We start from the raw sequence: 16,611 nt of genomic DNA, 5'->3' as shown, positions 1-16,611 counted from the left end.
CAGATTTCGTTACTTATCAATGAATGCGAAACATCGATTCACTATTACAGCGACGTTTAAATTTTGATGTTAAAAATACCATAACTCAATTTACAGGTGTCACCACCTGTAGGGTTGCTTCTATTTAGTTTATGATAATACATATCACATATATTTTTTTAATACATATAAATATTCTCTGGCTTATAGACAAAAATATTGTTATAGTATAATTGTGGCAAACACATATCTTAGGCCTTACGATATTCTGAGTATGATGACAATAATCAAGCATGTAATTAAACCTGACAATTATTTGACCACTGATAAAAAATAGTAAATATATTTCTTATATGAAAAGTATAAAATATGTTAAAGTAATTACATTACAATGCATTGTATATCTTATTATATGCAGTTGTGCACCGCCTTCACTATAAAGACACGTTTCAGGTCCAATCCCAATCCAAATAGCTATCGAAAAATTAAAAAACAATACATACATATACACAGTTTGTTCTTTTAATTACGTTCTCTAATTGCAGAAATATTATATTTTCTATAATAATACTCTATTCATTTCATTTATTTGTACTATAGTTAGTTCTATCCTAGAATAATAATCTTACTCTTTAATACTACAAACTGATGAGATAGTGGTACCTACCTACAATATAAATTAATATGTGTGATAATATTACCCATGCTGACAACTCTGAAAGAGTATCTAAAATGTTATTAACTACCTTTATAAAAAATTTAGAGACCCCACAAAATTGTTGAGTTTGCTAACACTGTTAACAAATCGGTGTATAATATGGTAGGTATCTACATAGTCAGGTATAATAGCATAATCGATCAAGTATTGAGTACGATCATTGTGCTCGCCAGTTGGACCGTGAATCCTGTCACTACATCCCCCCTCCCACTTGACCCCCTCTTCTTCATATGAATCTCATTTACGTTTGCGCTTACGCAACTGAGTAAAGCCAGTGAAGTGTGTAATGTTGATTAGTCGTATGAGGGTGAACTCATTGGTAGAATTTGGTTTTATCCTATACGGTGAAACTATTAGTTACTAATATCAAGTCTCCAAAGCAATGTACATGTGTGTACATTACTTTTATTTTAATAGTTATCTTACTAATATTATTAATTCGAAAATTTGTGAGTATGGATGTTTGTTATTCTTTCACGCAAAAACTACTGAACGGATTTTGATAAAACTTTACAGTAATATAGATTATATTAGAATAACCCATAAACTCTAATTTATTTAAATATCTATATTATGTAAATTGGGCTATATATAATGACAAGTGTGATGCAGACGCAGTTGCACGGGTCAGCTAGTAGAATCATATAATTAATCGTTTCAAAGTATTACACAGTTTTTTTATAAAAAAATTATTTCTGATTTATCCAAATTAATGAATAGGATAGGTAACGTTTACATTAATTACTATATGACTATTTTATGATCCGGTGAAAACATATCGGAAAATATTTGAATTATTTTCCGTCAGTGGTGTTTGGTTTTTTATGTGATCAATTCTGTACATGATAATTGAATTACAATTTCAATAAATAAATATATTATTGAAATTTACTATTAACTAGGATCTTCAATTTTTACGTTAATATGTATACAAATTACACGTATAAAAGTAGGCATCCCACATGAATTTCTATGGGAAACTATCGCCGTCGATGTAAAATCAACATACGTTGAACGGTAACTGATAATGATGAATGATATGTTCAATAATACTTGATTATATCATGAAATAGAACTATGTCATAAAATAATCACTTATAAGAGTTTATTACAAGATGTATCCTTTATGTATATATCACAATAACGCGGTACTTTAGGTAGTTATTTATTTCAGAATAATAAGAAAAGTGGAAAAGGGGTAAGATTATGTACAGGTACGAATTATAAATGTAATATATTAAACTGCTTGAGTAGGTATTGAAGGTATACCTACTCAAGTAATTTAGTAGGTACCTATATTTCAACATGGTTTCAAATGTCTACAAAAATAAACTCAGTCATGACAAAGTTAGTATCGGAATAAAATGAGAGTAAATTAAATCAATAGAAAACTATTTAAAAGGGTGCGAGAACTTGCGGTACACCTATACAGAATAAAATAAATGACTAATTAAAATCAATAAAAGTATTTTTAAATCAGAATTTCAACGTGTATTCTAAAAAACAATAAAGTTTTGTTGTTCATAAAATTGAAGCGACAAATATCCCCTACCATCATATTGGGTACATTATCGAAGCACGACAATCAAATGGAAATCATCGAATAACAAAAATAGGAAACAAAACAATGGCCGATGTCACAGTGCGCGCGGGTCTAATGGTGCGTTTAATATTATTTTACACGCGTTACCGACAGTGAGACTGAAAGCATTACTTGCCTTTGTAATGCGCGGAATAAATTTAGTGACATTTTTAATACTTACTAAAGTTAATGTCACTGAATTACATATAATGTAACTACTCCTACTAGTAGTAGATGAGTTAGTATGTACCATTATAGCAAAGATAATTTTAAAAAACAATATTTACTTTGTTATTTATGTGTCGTTATTATTACATTACTAAACTTGATGACTATCAAAATAATATCACATCATATTATTACTTAGTATTATGTAATATCTTATTTTTCGTATCCAGTAGTTGAATACAAAAACTTTTGTATTCAACAAACGCGCTTGAAAATATTTGCAAATAAAACTGAATATTTGGATATTTAGACAATTGGGCGGAATAGATCACACGATACACTAATACCTATTGACAGTCTCCAGTCTATTAATTTAGCACTCCAACTTACTTACTATGATTACGGGTTCAATTCTTCGCAGGCTATAAAGATTTGTATTCATGAAAACTTAAAATTAATATGTCTACTTCACATTCTCTTTAAAGAGTTGTCTATGCAATAACCTTTAGAAAGCTATAAATTTGGGTATTTTATATTCGAATATAATAAGTGCACATATAAAAAGGAGATATAATTTAAGAATTATCAAAGTTTAAATCTAAAGAAATAATATTCAAGGAAACAAGTTCCCTAATGGATGTTTGTTGCATCACCTCAAACAAATTAGCTCTATGCAAAATATGAAACTGTCAAAAGCAGCATTTGATACTTGGATATATCATTTATTTCTAATATATCAAAAATCTATTATCACTGTCATGAAAGTAAATCAAAATATGTATTTACCATACCAGGTACATATGTTTTTTATATATCACAGTACATGCAGGCATACGCATGAGCGACCTCGGGTTAATAACGACAAAACTTGTGACTTCCTTTGCACACTTCACTGGATTTTTATATTTATGCGCGATGCCCACTAATAATGAGTACATTTGATGCATTTAGATTTGAATCCATATAATATTGGTTATTATTTCTCACATCTGTAGATACCATAACAATCGTCTAAATCTGTAACTGCTAGACATAGATCACTTCTCATAAATTCATCCTCCATATTATAGTTACTAATATATGATTTTGTTGCTGTTGTTATTGTTGATGGTAATAGTTGTACATGCACGGGAGTTTCATTTAATGTTAGACATAGACATCTATATAAGAGTACAATGGACTAACTGGCTTTTAAAAATAAAGAAATTCAGTTGAGTTTATTACCAGATCTTCTCAATTGAATTGTACAATGAACTGGAAGGTAGCGAAATATGTTAACACTAAAACTTGACGTTCATCAGTAGCTAAAATATAGAACAGTTTAGCCACTGATGAACGTCAATGAATAAATGATTTTTATTTGATATCATTGACAATTTCTCTACAATGTGTACGTGAACTGAAGGTTACAATCATCAAACCACAATTTTTTTACGATCATGAAAGATGAAAGATATACTTTTAGAAAAAAAAGCTGAAAAATCTTCTAGTTTAAAGATCAATAATATAGAGAACCTTAATAAAGTAGCATAAACAATGCTACTCCTAAAGTCCTGTTAATATTGTTTCATATCGTTTCATATACATAGGTCTCTAAATTAGGTAATTCATCTGGGAGGTACGTTACCTTCCCAGCGTCCTAATTTTGAAACTGTATTACACAAAGTAGACTGAGTGTTACAAATTACTAGTTATTTTAATGACTGTAACTATAAATATTCGACTCCAAAAAATATCTACCATCTATATTTACTATCCGCGGTATAAACTCGACTCGACATGTCAAATTTTTGACAACACAGTTGCAAATATATACCTACAGAATTTTTGATACATGAGTATGGTTGTACTTTAGTCCGGTACGTATTAAAGAAGTAGATATCGATTGATTACAACAATCACAAACCAATGACTGATACCTACCATGAATACTTATTGCATAAAGATAATTATAAAAAACTACATTACTAATCAGGAGTCAATACGACAACACAGCATACAGCGATAATTGTCTACCAACCAGATGTTACGTCCTCTTGTAGTATTGAACTACAGCAAATAGCAGTTAACACGTAATATTAAAGAAATAATAGGATCTTATCTCGTTGTATTCGTAATATTCAATATCTTATATTTCGACAGTTATCAGCGAGAGCAGAAATACAGCGATTAAATAGTAAATTATTGGCGGTCATATTCGTCTACCTTAGGTGCTCTTTGTTTCTGGATACTACCTATACATGTACATATAAAATACTCCCCGATCGCGATTATTGTTTTTAACATATCATAATTAAATGCCTTAAATAACCCTTCTCTTAATGAGAAGATGTTATGAAATATGATGACGCTCCTTTGATATGTAGGCTGGGCTCAATCCTGTGACTGAGTTTCAATCATACCAAAACTTCCATAATAGCTGATTCCCATGGATTATTGTTGAAAAAAAACCTCGACATTCTTTCATTAGCAGTTTTACTTAAATTCGTTTTACGTAAAATTACTTAAATAGTTCTTTTCTGCTTACGTAATTTAAATTATTATCATTAATATAATTTTATCGTACAGAACTGTCGTGAAATTAGTGTTGTGAGAGACATAAACTCGGCTATATTGCAGATTTGGCATAAAATAACTTTCAGTGTTACTTCAAGTTCATATGATAATTTAATTAAGACACTTGCTACGCGATATATAGAACCCAGTTTAAAAAAGTATAGTCCTTTTAATGCTATCACATTACTCAAAATTGTTCATTCCCATGGTCGACACGGAGCATGCGCCCCAACAATGATGTTTTATAGTAACCCATGTATGTTCACTGTAAATTTATTTAATATCCAGAATAATAAAAATATGGGATCGCAATAGTAATTTGTAATGATCCCACTTATTGACTTATTGATTTTCTATATTTTATGTACCTAATATATAATAAAATTTCGGATAGAATCAAATTAGTTTTTAGTAGTCAATGAGAATTTTATAAATTTTTGATAGAATTATTTTGACATTTTTAATTATTATTTCATGAGTTAAAATATTTGAAGCATTTTATGCGTCGGTCAGACTGTTTCGTGAGTATTTGTTTTAACTTAACACTAACACTAATTCTGCTTCTAACTGAAGCAGGGTAATCTAATAGATACGGATTATTATTATTTGATACAACATGAATAAATACGCATGTTGCTTCTACGTGACAATGTCAATATGGCATATAGAATACAAATTAGGTGTTCGATTCATCAAAATAACATGTCTTTGATACTAAATTATCTTTAACAAAGCGGCGTAAGGTTCAAATTAAAGAAAATTGACGTAAGTATAATTTTTCAAAGTACTCATAGCTTTATCAATCAGCAACATTTTCATTCTGTTCATGCATAGTTGTCAGTTCTTAAAGCATGCGTTGAATTTGTCTATGGGTAATCCTAAGCAGGACCTGTGATTTTCTATTTTTTAATATTAAATCAATATACGAGTATTTACTAAATGGTAGAAACATGGAACCCTATGTTAATAAATAAACAACTTTACACCTCACAACGTTCCCTACATGTCCAGTCATACATAGGGTAAACAAAGATTGAAGACGGCGAATTATAAATACTTCGCAAACTTGACACGTGTATGTGGAATTATCTAATATAAATAGATATATCATCTAGGTTATATAATACCTAATATATGCATGCGTATAATATTTATATAACATTATACGAATATGATACTTATTTCAGAAAAATAGCTAAGAATACCTAAGCAAAAAAATTGTCGCTTTACAAACAGGAAATTTTAGAGAAAATTCATTGCATACACATAAGTACCATATTTATTCTTACACAAACAATATCTTTATCTAAATAAAGTAGACCTATACATAGCTTTATTTTGAAGAATTGACATCCGCTTTATCAGTTGCTTATTGGGCCTAAAGTGGATCACCAACGTTGAAGCTGAGTAGTAAGTCCGAGCCAGCATTTATATATCAGTCAAGTTAAGCTGAACTCCACATGCTCGTATCGACTGATAATATATTTCAACAGCAGTTTTGTAGCTGACATGCTGTTCCCTTGTTATTGCAATTTGGAGTGAACTTTGCGTAGATAACAATATAATTTTAATTTGTTATGTTTGTATGTATATAATTTCAATATAAATTCAATGTGTTTTTATGGGAATAAGTATAAAATTTTACGATAAGATATCGAAAGGATATGGTGGCATTACCTTTCTATCAATTTAAAACATCTGTTAAATCATATTTATTAACAAAAGCGTATTACTCACTAAATGATTACTTAAATAACAAACGTGCATGCAATAGTTATTCATGCACGGAATTTTCATTTAGTATTAGACATAGATATACATAAAATAATACATAAAAAATATATAAATATGCAGTGAAAATAAATTGGCTTATAAAAAAAAAGTAATTCAGTTCTTTTCAATTGAATCTATATACTCAACTGGACGGTAGGGAAATAAATGTTAATACAAAAACTCAATGTTCATAAGTGGGTAAAATGTCCTACATGAATTATTTTTTATTTGAATTAATAGGTATAATTTGATACCCCTGACAAACAATCTTACTGAAGCAGTTTTTTTAAACAATATATAGCATATCTAAAACTGATTTAATTGTTTTCGTATAAAGTATCTAGTAGACTAGAGTAGTAGGCAGACTATCCCTTGTTTGTTCCCACAACTGGGATGTTATGTAGAATCAGCAACTGTATATCAAACGCACAACCCACACATCTTGATTAGTCTCGTATATAGTTACTATTAATAGGCATATACTAGATTGCCACACAAGAAGACCTGCTACAATGCACATTTACTTATTATTCCATACTGGTAAATATATTCTTAGTCAGTATTTTTTAATCTTCTCCGTATGTATATATTAGTATGCGAAATTACGACGATAGGACGATAATTGTGTGGGTAAGATTAAACAATTTAAACAAAATATTTCTTTGTAAAAATGATTATTCTTACCTAATATTATATTTTGTGTATAGAAAATAAATAGTGACAACCAATTATGTATACTTTTTAATAAATAAGTAATTGCAGTTCATCTAAAGCTAATTTGTAACATACCTATTAACATAACTAACACCATGGCCATCACAGAATATGTGTAACACCCATGGCGTGTCTCATATATCTAAGTTGTTCTACCGTATTTTGTAATTCTACATACTGCCATATCCTGTATTTGTAAAGTTTAGTGGTAGAATTAGGTGAAACTGAGCCTGTTATATTAAGTGGGACAATTGTCATTGGTATTTTGCCATCTTACTTACTAATTAAGTGTAAATATAACGTGAAAATATATTATAGTCACTAACCTGCATCTGAAACCACGAGTCAAGAAGGCCGGCGGCCTGTGGAGCGCCCCAGTGACCGCCGCCCGGGACAATCTGCAACGTAATTAACGTATTTAAAAAATCAATGAATAGAAGTTATGTTTTTTAAATTGCTCACCTAAAAAATGTATAAGGATTGGCGCCAAGCGGCGGAATCTTAGCTTAATTAAAAAAATACTATTATGATGACTATTGAAAAATGGCAAATAATAACATGCCTCCTTCACTGTTAATATTATACAAAAAAAAGGAAAGGCATACCTACCATTAGCTGCGACTTCTCCGCGTGCAATTTAACTTTTTGTAAAATTTTGAGCTACTTTACATTTAGTAAAACGCTTTTAATTTGAAATTAAAACAGACACATAAATTATATTTATTTCTATAGATATATGTAATATATAGATTGTTTCAGATTATCTATTTTATTGTTGATTGATTACATTGCAAATGACCACATCGTTCATTTAATGCAAACCTATCTAATATTACATACCTACTTTAATGTTATGACACGTAAATTAGTAGCTAATATAATTACATATTTTAAGCACGTGGTTATCAGCAATATTATACTAATTTGTTTGTGTTTACATGTACGTAGGTAATACTAAAAATAAAATTCAAATCAAGAGTAATTTCACTTTCTGTTTGTTTCCAATATAATATATATTTTTTGTAGTAAAATTCATAGAAATTTATTAATTCATACAAATAATATGATCTCATTTTTTTATTTTTTAGACGTATTAAAGAAATATTGACTAATATTATTGAAAATATAATGTTATGTACAAACTTCGTAGATTAAGTTTTGCTTTTGATCAGTATTATCAAAGGAGAATATATTAAATTGCAAGTAGTATCTTTGTAAAAATTAGGTAAATATTTATATTTCATAAATAAATATTATAGTAAAGGTAATTATATATAATATACAATGTACTCTATAATATAAAAATAAAAGAATGTAAAATAAGATATCGTAATTGTTTGTTTTTATACTATACTACTATAATACACGTACATGATTATAAATTAATACCTAAAGAGACTAGTCGTCTTTAGGTATAAATTTAAAATGAAAGTATTTACGGAGAGTTTTATATAATAATAGTATATATAACTATACATAACATCTCTGATGGTTCTTAAGTTGTTATTACAGAGGTCTTGCACTACATTATGGGTATAGGTATTGCACTACAGATTTTGTAGTGCAATACCAACCAAAAAAGGAACTGCAAATTAATATTGGAGAAACGGAGTACGAGAAGAATTCTACATTTTAGAATAAATTATAATAACTATCAACTTCTGAATATAATGGAATTATATTTCTTATAGTATATGTAACATGTAAAATATTTTGTATTGTGAAAATAAAATCGATGCATAATATGTATATGTTATTCCCGGTCAACGGTTGGCTAATAAAAATACAGTGGAATTGCAAACTATTTCTTCTTCGGAGTCGGAATAATGGACGGTGTGTTGTGTTGTAATCTTTTATTATAGCTACCATTCGTTAGTTGTTAGTCGACAGTTATTCAAAAATATTTGAGTTAATATGCTAATAAAGTATCGGTTGAACATTATATACTGCTGGAGTAGGACTTGTAGGCAACGAACTATAGTTTGCTGTTTGTGGGTAACGGACAATAACTGTGCTTTGATTAACACTATTCTGATGTTCTTTAATTCTGTCTATTTTATGATGATTTTGTTACCGTGTCTCACAGGTTTAGGGCTATTAAATGTTAGGATTGGTTGTATTGCGGAACAACGCCCACATTGAGCATTAAATAGGTAAGTTTCCTACAGGTTGATATGTCGATTTACCTACAGATATACAGTTTTTATTCAATTTGCTTGTAATATTGGTAAGGGATTGCTTTAAGCCTTTTTGTTCGGCACTTTTATGTGAAGTGTTCTTTTTGTAATTGTTTTCATCGTGTGTTCTTACATATTATTATTGTTATTCAATAAAATGTAATAAGTTTTTATTCAATAAGATGGAGTTGTAATGTAAGCTATAGATTTGTAGATTTCAAATATTGCTTTTAATTAGGTATAGGAGTGTGAAACATTAGAGAATTTTTTAAGTTTATATAATTTTGGAATATTGATAATTCTTTTTGTAATGAATTTATACTTGTTTCATGAAAGAAAATTATGTACCTATATTTTTATTTTGTTTTTAAAGTAATGCATAAGAGGCATTACTTTAAAAACAAAATAATGTTATTCATATTTCATTCTTTTTTTAATAATTCATTTTATAATTATGGGCAACTAAATCCTTATTAACTATACATTTATACATGAAATAATAGTCATTTTGATGTGATATAAACAAAATTTGACAATGATTAACACTCAAGCCGTTGTTCGCACACCGACGGTAAGCGTTGATGTCTTTTCCATTCTAACACACATTCGAAAACAAAATTTGAAAAAAGAACTTTAAACTTATGAACAAATGGAAGTAATTTGATTGCTATTATAAGGAAATTATTTATGTACTTCCCGCTTTAGTTATCAGTTATTCGAGTACTACAGAGTACAGTAATTTAAATGATATAGTAAAATATATATTATATATGTGTACGTAAAACGTATAAAAAGTTTATATTTATGATATAAAATACGTGGTCTTCAAGTAGTATTACAAAATTCCATAACTCCTATTCGTTTCCCAGGAGTTATTAGAAACGGTTAAGTGGAGAAGTACAATATGCCTTGTTAGTAGAATATAAGTGAAGGACAATTGGAATTGAGTTTTCATATAAAATTGCTCTATATCAACCTGCCGCGCCACCATGGTAGAGATACTATTAGTAGGCCAAAGTTGTATTCCACTATGGTATAAAAAGTGAATCTGTATCTATGTATTGTAATATAAGTAAAAATAGTAAGTAATTTAATTGCAAAGTGTCTTGAAGTTTAATGTAGTGTTTTAATATATCTATTTGGTCATCATTTCTTAAACTGTATATAGGTACATAATTCACAAAAGTTTAAAAAATTCTTGAACTTAATACACTGTAAGTATAGTTTTTGCACTATAAAGTTATTTCATAGTAGTAATCAAAATATATTATATAGGTACATGGTATATAGGTATATATACCTACCACATTTCCCGGCGTAACTCAACAGCGTTCGACACTGCGTCTTTTTGCGTGTCAATATTGATTTTGTTATCGAAAAAATATATTTATTACTACTTTGCTAAGTAAATATGTTCGTATTCCGCGAAACTGCTATTCCAATGGCTACAAACCAGACTTCCTTGCAAATCAATGAGTGCTTGCACTTTTTCATTTGATCATCCCAGCCAAACAATCCATACATATCACAAGTGAGTCAAAACCAAAATAACAGCACGATATAGAAAGAAAGTCACGTTTTCAAAAAAGCACTGTGTTCTCGATTTAAAAAGAAGGTGACGCGCACTGGTACACGATCGGCACGGGGTAAGGTGTTCACATGTCACTTGGTAACGAGTGGTAGTACCTGGTCGCCCACAAGGTCCTCGGCAGCAGTGATCGCGCAGCAGGCCTCCATTCCCGGCTGGGGCCGGGTGGCGTGGTGTGGTGTGGCAGCGGCGTCCACTCGCTGTGCCCGTTGTCCGACCTGTCTGAGTCACGAGCCACTCATGGCACACGCCTGCGCGCACCCACTGCGCGGGACCGACTACGACGGTGCGTGATAGCGCCGCAGCGCGACCTCCTTGCCGGGGTTGTTATGAAAGTGATTAGGAACTCGCGCCGTGCCACTGATAACGAGGGTTTTGTTTCATTGTACCTACTTAATGCAACGTTGTCGCCATTTTCTATTGTAGGTGTATTGGCTTTTCCATTATATTATTATATCGGTACATGTACTGTTTAAATATTTATTGACAATTTCACTGTATCTACACTTTCGAAGTCGGGTAGGTACTATTTCTCTATTGAAGCTTTATCTTGCATAACGATAGGTATCTATATAAGAGAGCTTAATTCTTAAACAAGTAACAATTGACATGCCCAAGGTTTTTGCTTATTACACTAGAATTACTATATCAAGCATCACTTTCAATATTTTATCCCATATGTGCAAGGCCATAGAATAAGAAAGGAGGACACAATAACGAATTATTATTTACTAGCTATGCCCGCGGGTTCGTCCCCATGAAATTGACAGCCTATGTGGTATTCTGATGTATAAACTATATTACTATAGTTTCATCAAAATCTGTTCATTAGTTTTTCCGTGAAAGAGTTCTAAACATTCGTTCATTCATCCATACTCACAAATATGCTATAGCCTCTATAATATTAGTAACATTCAACGGACAAATGAAAATCGGCATCGATGTCCACTCATCTTAGTTTTATATATTAACTAGTTGTCCGCACCGACTGCGCCTGAGTAGATTATTCAAGTAAATTAAAATAATTCTTTGTACCGTTGTAAAAAAAAACTAAAGACAATTACTGCTTAAACATTAGAACTTCTATTCTTAAATTATTCAATATATTGAATTACTTACGACATATTTAAAAGTAATTCTGACAAATAATAAAAATGTAGACGCAGCCGTTCCGAATGATACAGCACTTGATTTTTATTAATATAGTATACTAGCTGCACCTTCTGCCTTCGTCCGCGTGGAATTTAACTTTATTTTCCTAAAATAAAAGTAGCCTAAGTTTACTCCCTATCACATCAACTACCTGCCAAAAAAAGTCCCGTTAAAATCGGTCCAGCCATTTCAGAGATTAGCCGGAACAAACAGATCGAAAGACAGACAGACAAAAATTTTAAAAAGTGGTTATTTGGTGTATGTACCATATTTATATTCATATAAAAAACGGTTATTTCAATATTACTTACATATATAGATGTATATACAATAATATTATTTACATATATAGATGTATAGATTATAGATTTTTAGTACATGTTCTATTGTTACGCAAAAAATTGAAATATTTAACACTAAGCAGAAAACTCAGGTCGTTATTTCAACATCGCATAACAATAGTATGGGGAGCGTTAGGATATATAAAATAAACAAACCAATATTAATACAATCACAAATTTTACAATTGATTAAATCAATACTGCAATTAAGATTGTTTTCATTATTTTTATATAGTTGTTTCTGTTTTTTATAGGCTGGTGATTAGAAATAATGAATGTATAATATTAAAGATAATTTTATTAAAAAACATTATTTATATTTTTAATATAAAAAAGGGTAACAATATCCTACTGTTAAACAGATTTAAACAAAAACCAGTAAACAATTATCTAATATTACTGAATGACATAACAATTAAATACATGCATGTTTATACTGATCAAGGTGTTATTATAAGAATAGGATAGAAAATCAAGAACAACCGTTTCCATTCCTGACATTTTTCGAGGGTGGGCTGCGGAGGGTGCTCTAGCCCCGCCTTCGTCACTAACAACTAGTCTCCGGTATAAACATCTAAATAATAAGTGACAAAAAGGTATTCGTAACATAGGTGGTAAAACAATTAAGAATGGTAAAACATATTATTAGGATATTATTAGGAACAACTGACAATGTATAGTCTCCTATATCATATTGTTTCTATATATACATTTTCTTATCTGAAAAATTTTCAACAGGATAATATTACCTATTACATAATACTGTCCTGTAAATTGCCCTATAAATAGAATTGAAAACGATATTACAATTAAATTTTATTCCTTTATTTAATTAAAAAAAAAATTCATTGATATAAAATCATTATTTTTATAGTACATTACTATAAATTGGATTGGACAGTTAGCACAGCGCCATCTAGACCTACGGTAAAGAGAGCTTGTGTTATGGCTACTAGGCAAATTATATAAACACTTACGTTTTTTTTTAATATATACGTAATATACGTAGAAAACACCCAGACCGAGCAGACAATATTCGTGAAAACAAGACCATCGGAAGTAAAGCGGCGTGCTAGCCGCTGGACCACCAAGGTCGTCATAGTATACAGAAGTAACTATTACCTTTTTATAGCAACATTACGATTTCTTGAATTAAAATTTTAGTAAATAGATACGTATGAAGAGTAATTATAACTGTTTCATTATTTGGCTCTACTGATTGGTTGGTAATATGGGTACAACATCAAAAACGAGACTAATCGATTCATGAAATATAAGCAAGCCGCAGTTCACGTATCGGTGCGAATGTACAAACACTTTTATATATAATGCTTTTATATTTACCTAACCATGTGAATACTTAAATTTTATACGACTTGGAATGTCAAACAAGATGGCGATCCGCCCGCCGGATGGAAAGTGGTACCCTCACGTATAATCAGAAAGATGCCATACATAAAATTCATTTTAACGTCCGTAGTACCCCGTGCTTTGCAATTGAGGGAATTTAAATTTATTTCTTGTGAACTTTCCGCTTATTTATTTTCATAACTAGACACCATAAATTTATTTTCTATAAATATATATTTATAGGACGCTTTCTTTTGATATGATGATAATGGAATGGTGCATATGCTATGCTCTAAGAGTATATTCTGGACCGATGGAAAATTATATCACGAAATCAAATTTCAAGTATTTAACCACGATGTTTCCAGGGGGACCGTGTAGGGGTCGGGCTTACAGGATACATTGATAGTAAAGATCCTTCTTCTAATAATTGTGTTAGTCCCCATTACAAACAAACAATCCCTACTACTCTTTTTATTAAGTTAGTCAACTTAACTTAAGTTACGTTAACTACTTAATAAGAAAAAATAGAAATTTGGATCATTTAGAGTAAGCCTAAAAATTCACTACTACTTTTGGGCTAATCCAATTCTAGTTTAAAATTAAAGCGCACTGTGTAAAACCTTAGAGTGTTAACAGAGAATCTATCTATTGAAATGTTTAGTGAAACATTGCAGAGGCCGTATAGCCGTATGTATGTATATTTATATAACAAAATAGTACATGTATTGCTAGCTTTGGATATCTTACTAAATTTCCAATTCAACAAACTGCCTTATAATACATGTGTATGAGTAAGCAATGCCATCTATGTCTATTGAATGAAATGAACACCACATAACACTACTAATTAAATACATAAATTTTAATAAAATTACTTTTTCCCATAGTGGTATTTTACCGATGAAATTAATTACTAGCAGTAAGTATTATTTAATTTCGTTAATTTATACATGTCGCCTGCAATTTTTCAAGTAGCAATTATGCTTTGATAAAATTCTAGTGTAATATATTAGACAGGTATTTCGGTTTGAAAGCATTTGTAGTTGACGTGTTACCTACTTGTAGTATTTACCGTGATATTTTACATAGTATGTAATTTTAAATTGTATTAATTGTTACTTAAATGTTAATTATTTTTTAAGTAATAGAATAATTAAGATATAGGGATTTATTTAGAGGACTTGGTATAATGAAGTAGATATCTTCTGTAGTCTAATGAAGCTATTAAACAATTCTGTTAATTCATGTTTAATATTACATATTTAAAAGTATATCAGTCTATCTGTCCATTTTTGAATGGCTCAGCGGATATTTTAGACATATATAATTTTAATGCACGTAATACAAAGGTAAAAGTGCATGTGACGGACTTGTGGCTTTTTCTACCAGTCACTAATCGGTGGTACGGAGATAAGTTATTGACGGTACAGATAATGCACATATATATTTTGGATAAATTAGGATGGAGTTACATCTTTAAGTCCATCCTAATATTCTTAAAAATCACATAAAAGGTACTTGCAAACTTTATGAAGAATGAATTAAAAAAATCGAATGTCAATAACATAATAAACAAAATAAATGATAACTATCTGCATTTGCTTTTTTTAATATAACAGGCGTTTAGCAATATACAATAATATTAACTTATATGTATAGAAACTTTAACATGTTCCTGTGCGTCAAAGAAAGCTCATCTTTCAACAATCTGAGTCGTTAATTCGAGGATGAAGGTAGATCTTGCTAAATGCTCTTCTTGTGATCCCACTGCTAATACACACATCAGCTACAATACATAATACTCAAGCGATTCCATCAGCTCCAGGATGCAGATTCATTGAATCGTAATTTTTCACTAGCAGCGTCCGCTACCAAGCAACAAAATGTTGGAACAACATCTGAATGATTGTTATTATTTATTTCTTTTATCCATAGGTATATTAATTTTATTTCTATTTCTTTTAGTTCATTAAATATCAGATTATATTAAATTATACTACGATTTATATTCCTACTTTCTGTCATATTACTATGTAATATTATGTTATCTATGATTTTACTAAACAAATTGACACTTGTTTTTATTGCTCTTTTTCTTTGTTAACTATTTTACTTACCTTCAAATCGGTTGACGCTGAAAATCAGAGCTTTGTTCACTGAACATCGTTGACCTAAAAAAGGCAGAAGATATCGTTGGACAGTTAGTATATGACTTTGTCTGTATGTGCCTTCGCTTTTATTGATAAATATTATGAAATATAATGTATTATTTGAGATGTTTTTTATCCCTATCAATCATGTCCGGGCAAACGAAATAACGGGTTGAAGGTAATATTGATATAAAGTAGTCCACGCCGTGATTCGTGATTTTTAACTGAAGACAGAATTGATTTGACCTAACGAAGCTATTATCGTAAATTGGTCACTGCACTGCAGTGATCTAGACGTGTGATAGAACTAGTTGTTTCCCTTGGTTTCATACAGGGACCGTGTACATATATAACTCGTTC

At 30.2% G+C, this 16,611-nt stretch overlaps 1 protein-coding gene across 1 annotated transcript in view; it reads right to left on the bottom strand.

Annotated features, from left to right (window-relative positions):
• LOC131841627 (dendritic arbor reduction protein 1) overlaps positions 1-11,483 on the bottom strand; it is a 70,758-nt gene extending 59,275 nt beyond the window's left edge. The window contains exons 1-2 of the mRNA XM_059189956.1: positions 11,354-11,483; positions 7,817-7,888 (exon numbers count right to left, since the gene is read on the bottom strand). Coding sequence (XP_059045939.1) covers positions 7,817-7,888; positions 11,354-11,404 — 123 coding nt within the window. The 5' untranslated portion in view covers positions 11,405-11,483. The remainder of the gene's footprint in view (positions 1-7,816; positions 7,889-11,353) is intronic.
• Positions 11,484-16,611: the final 5,128 nt, after the last annotated feature.

Source organism: Achroia grisella, unplaced genomic scaffold, assembly GCF_030625045.1.
Source record: "Achroia grisella isolate CSIRO2021 unplaced genomic scaffold, CSIRO_AGI_Agris_v1 utg1064, whole genome shotgun sequence".
Taxonomy (NCBI): Eukaryota; Metazoa; Arthropoda; class Insecta; order Lepidoptera; family Pyralidae; genus Achroia; species Achroia grisella.
The sequence above is the reverse complement of the archived record's forward strand: the minus strand, read 5'-3'. Positions and strand labels throughout refer to the sequence as shown.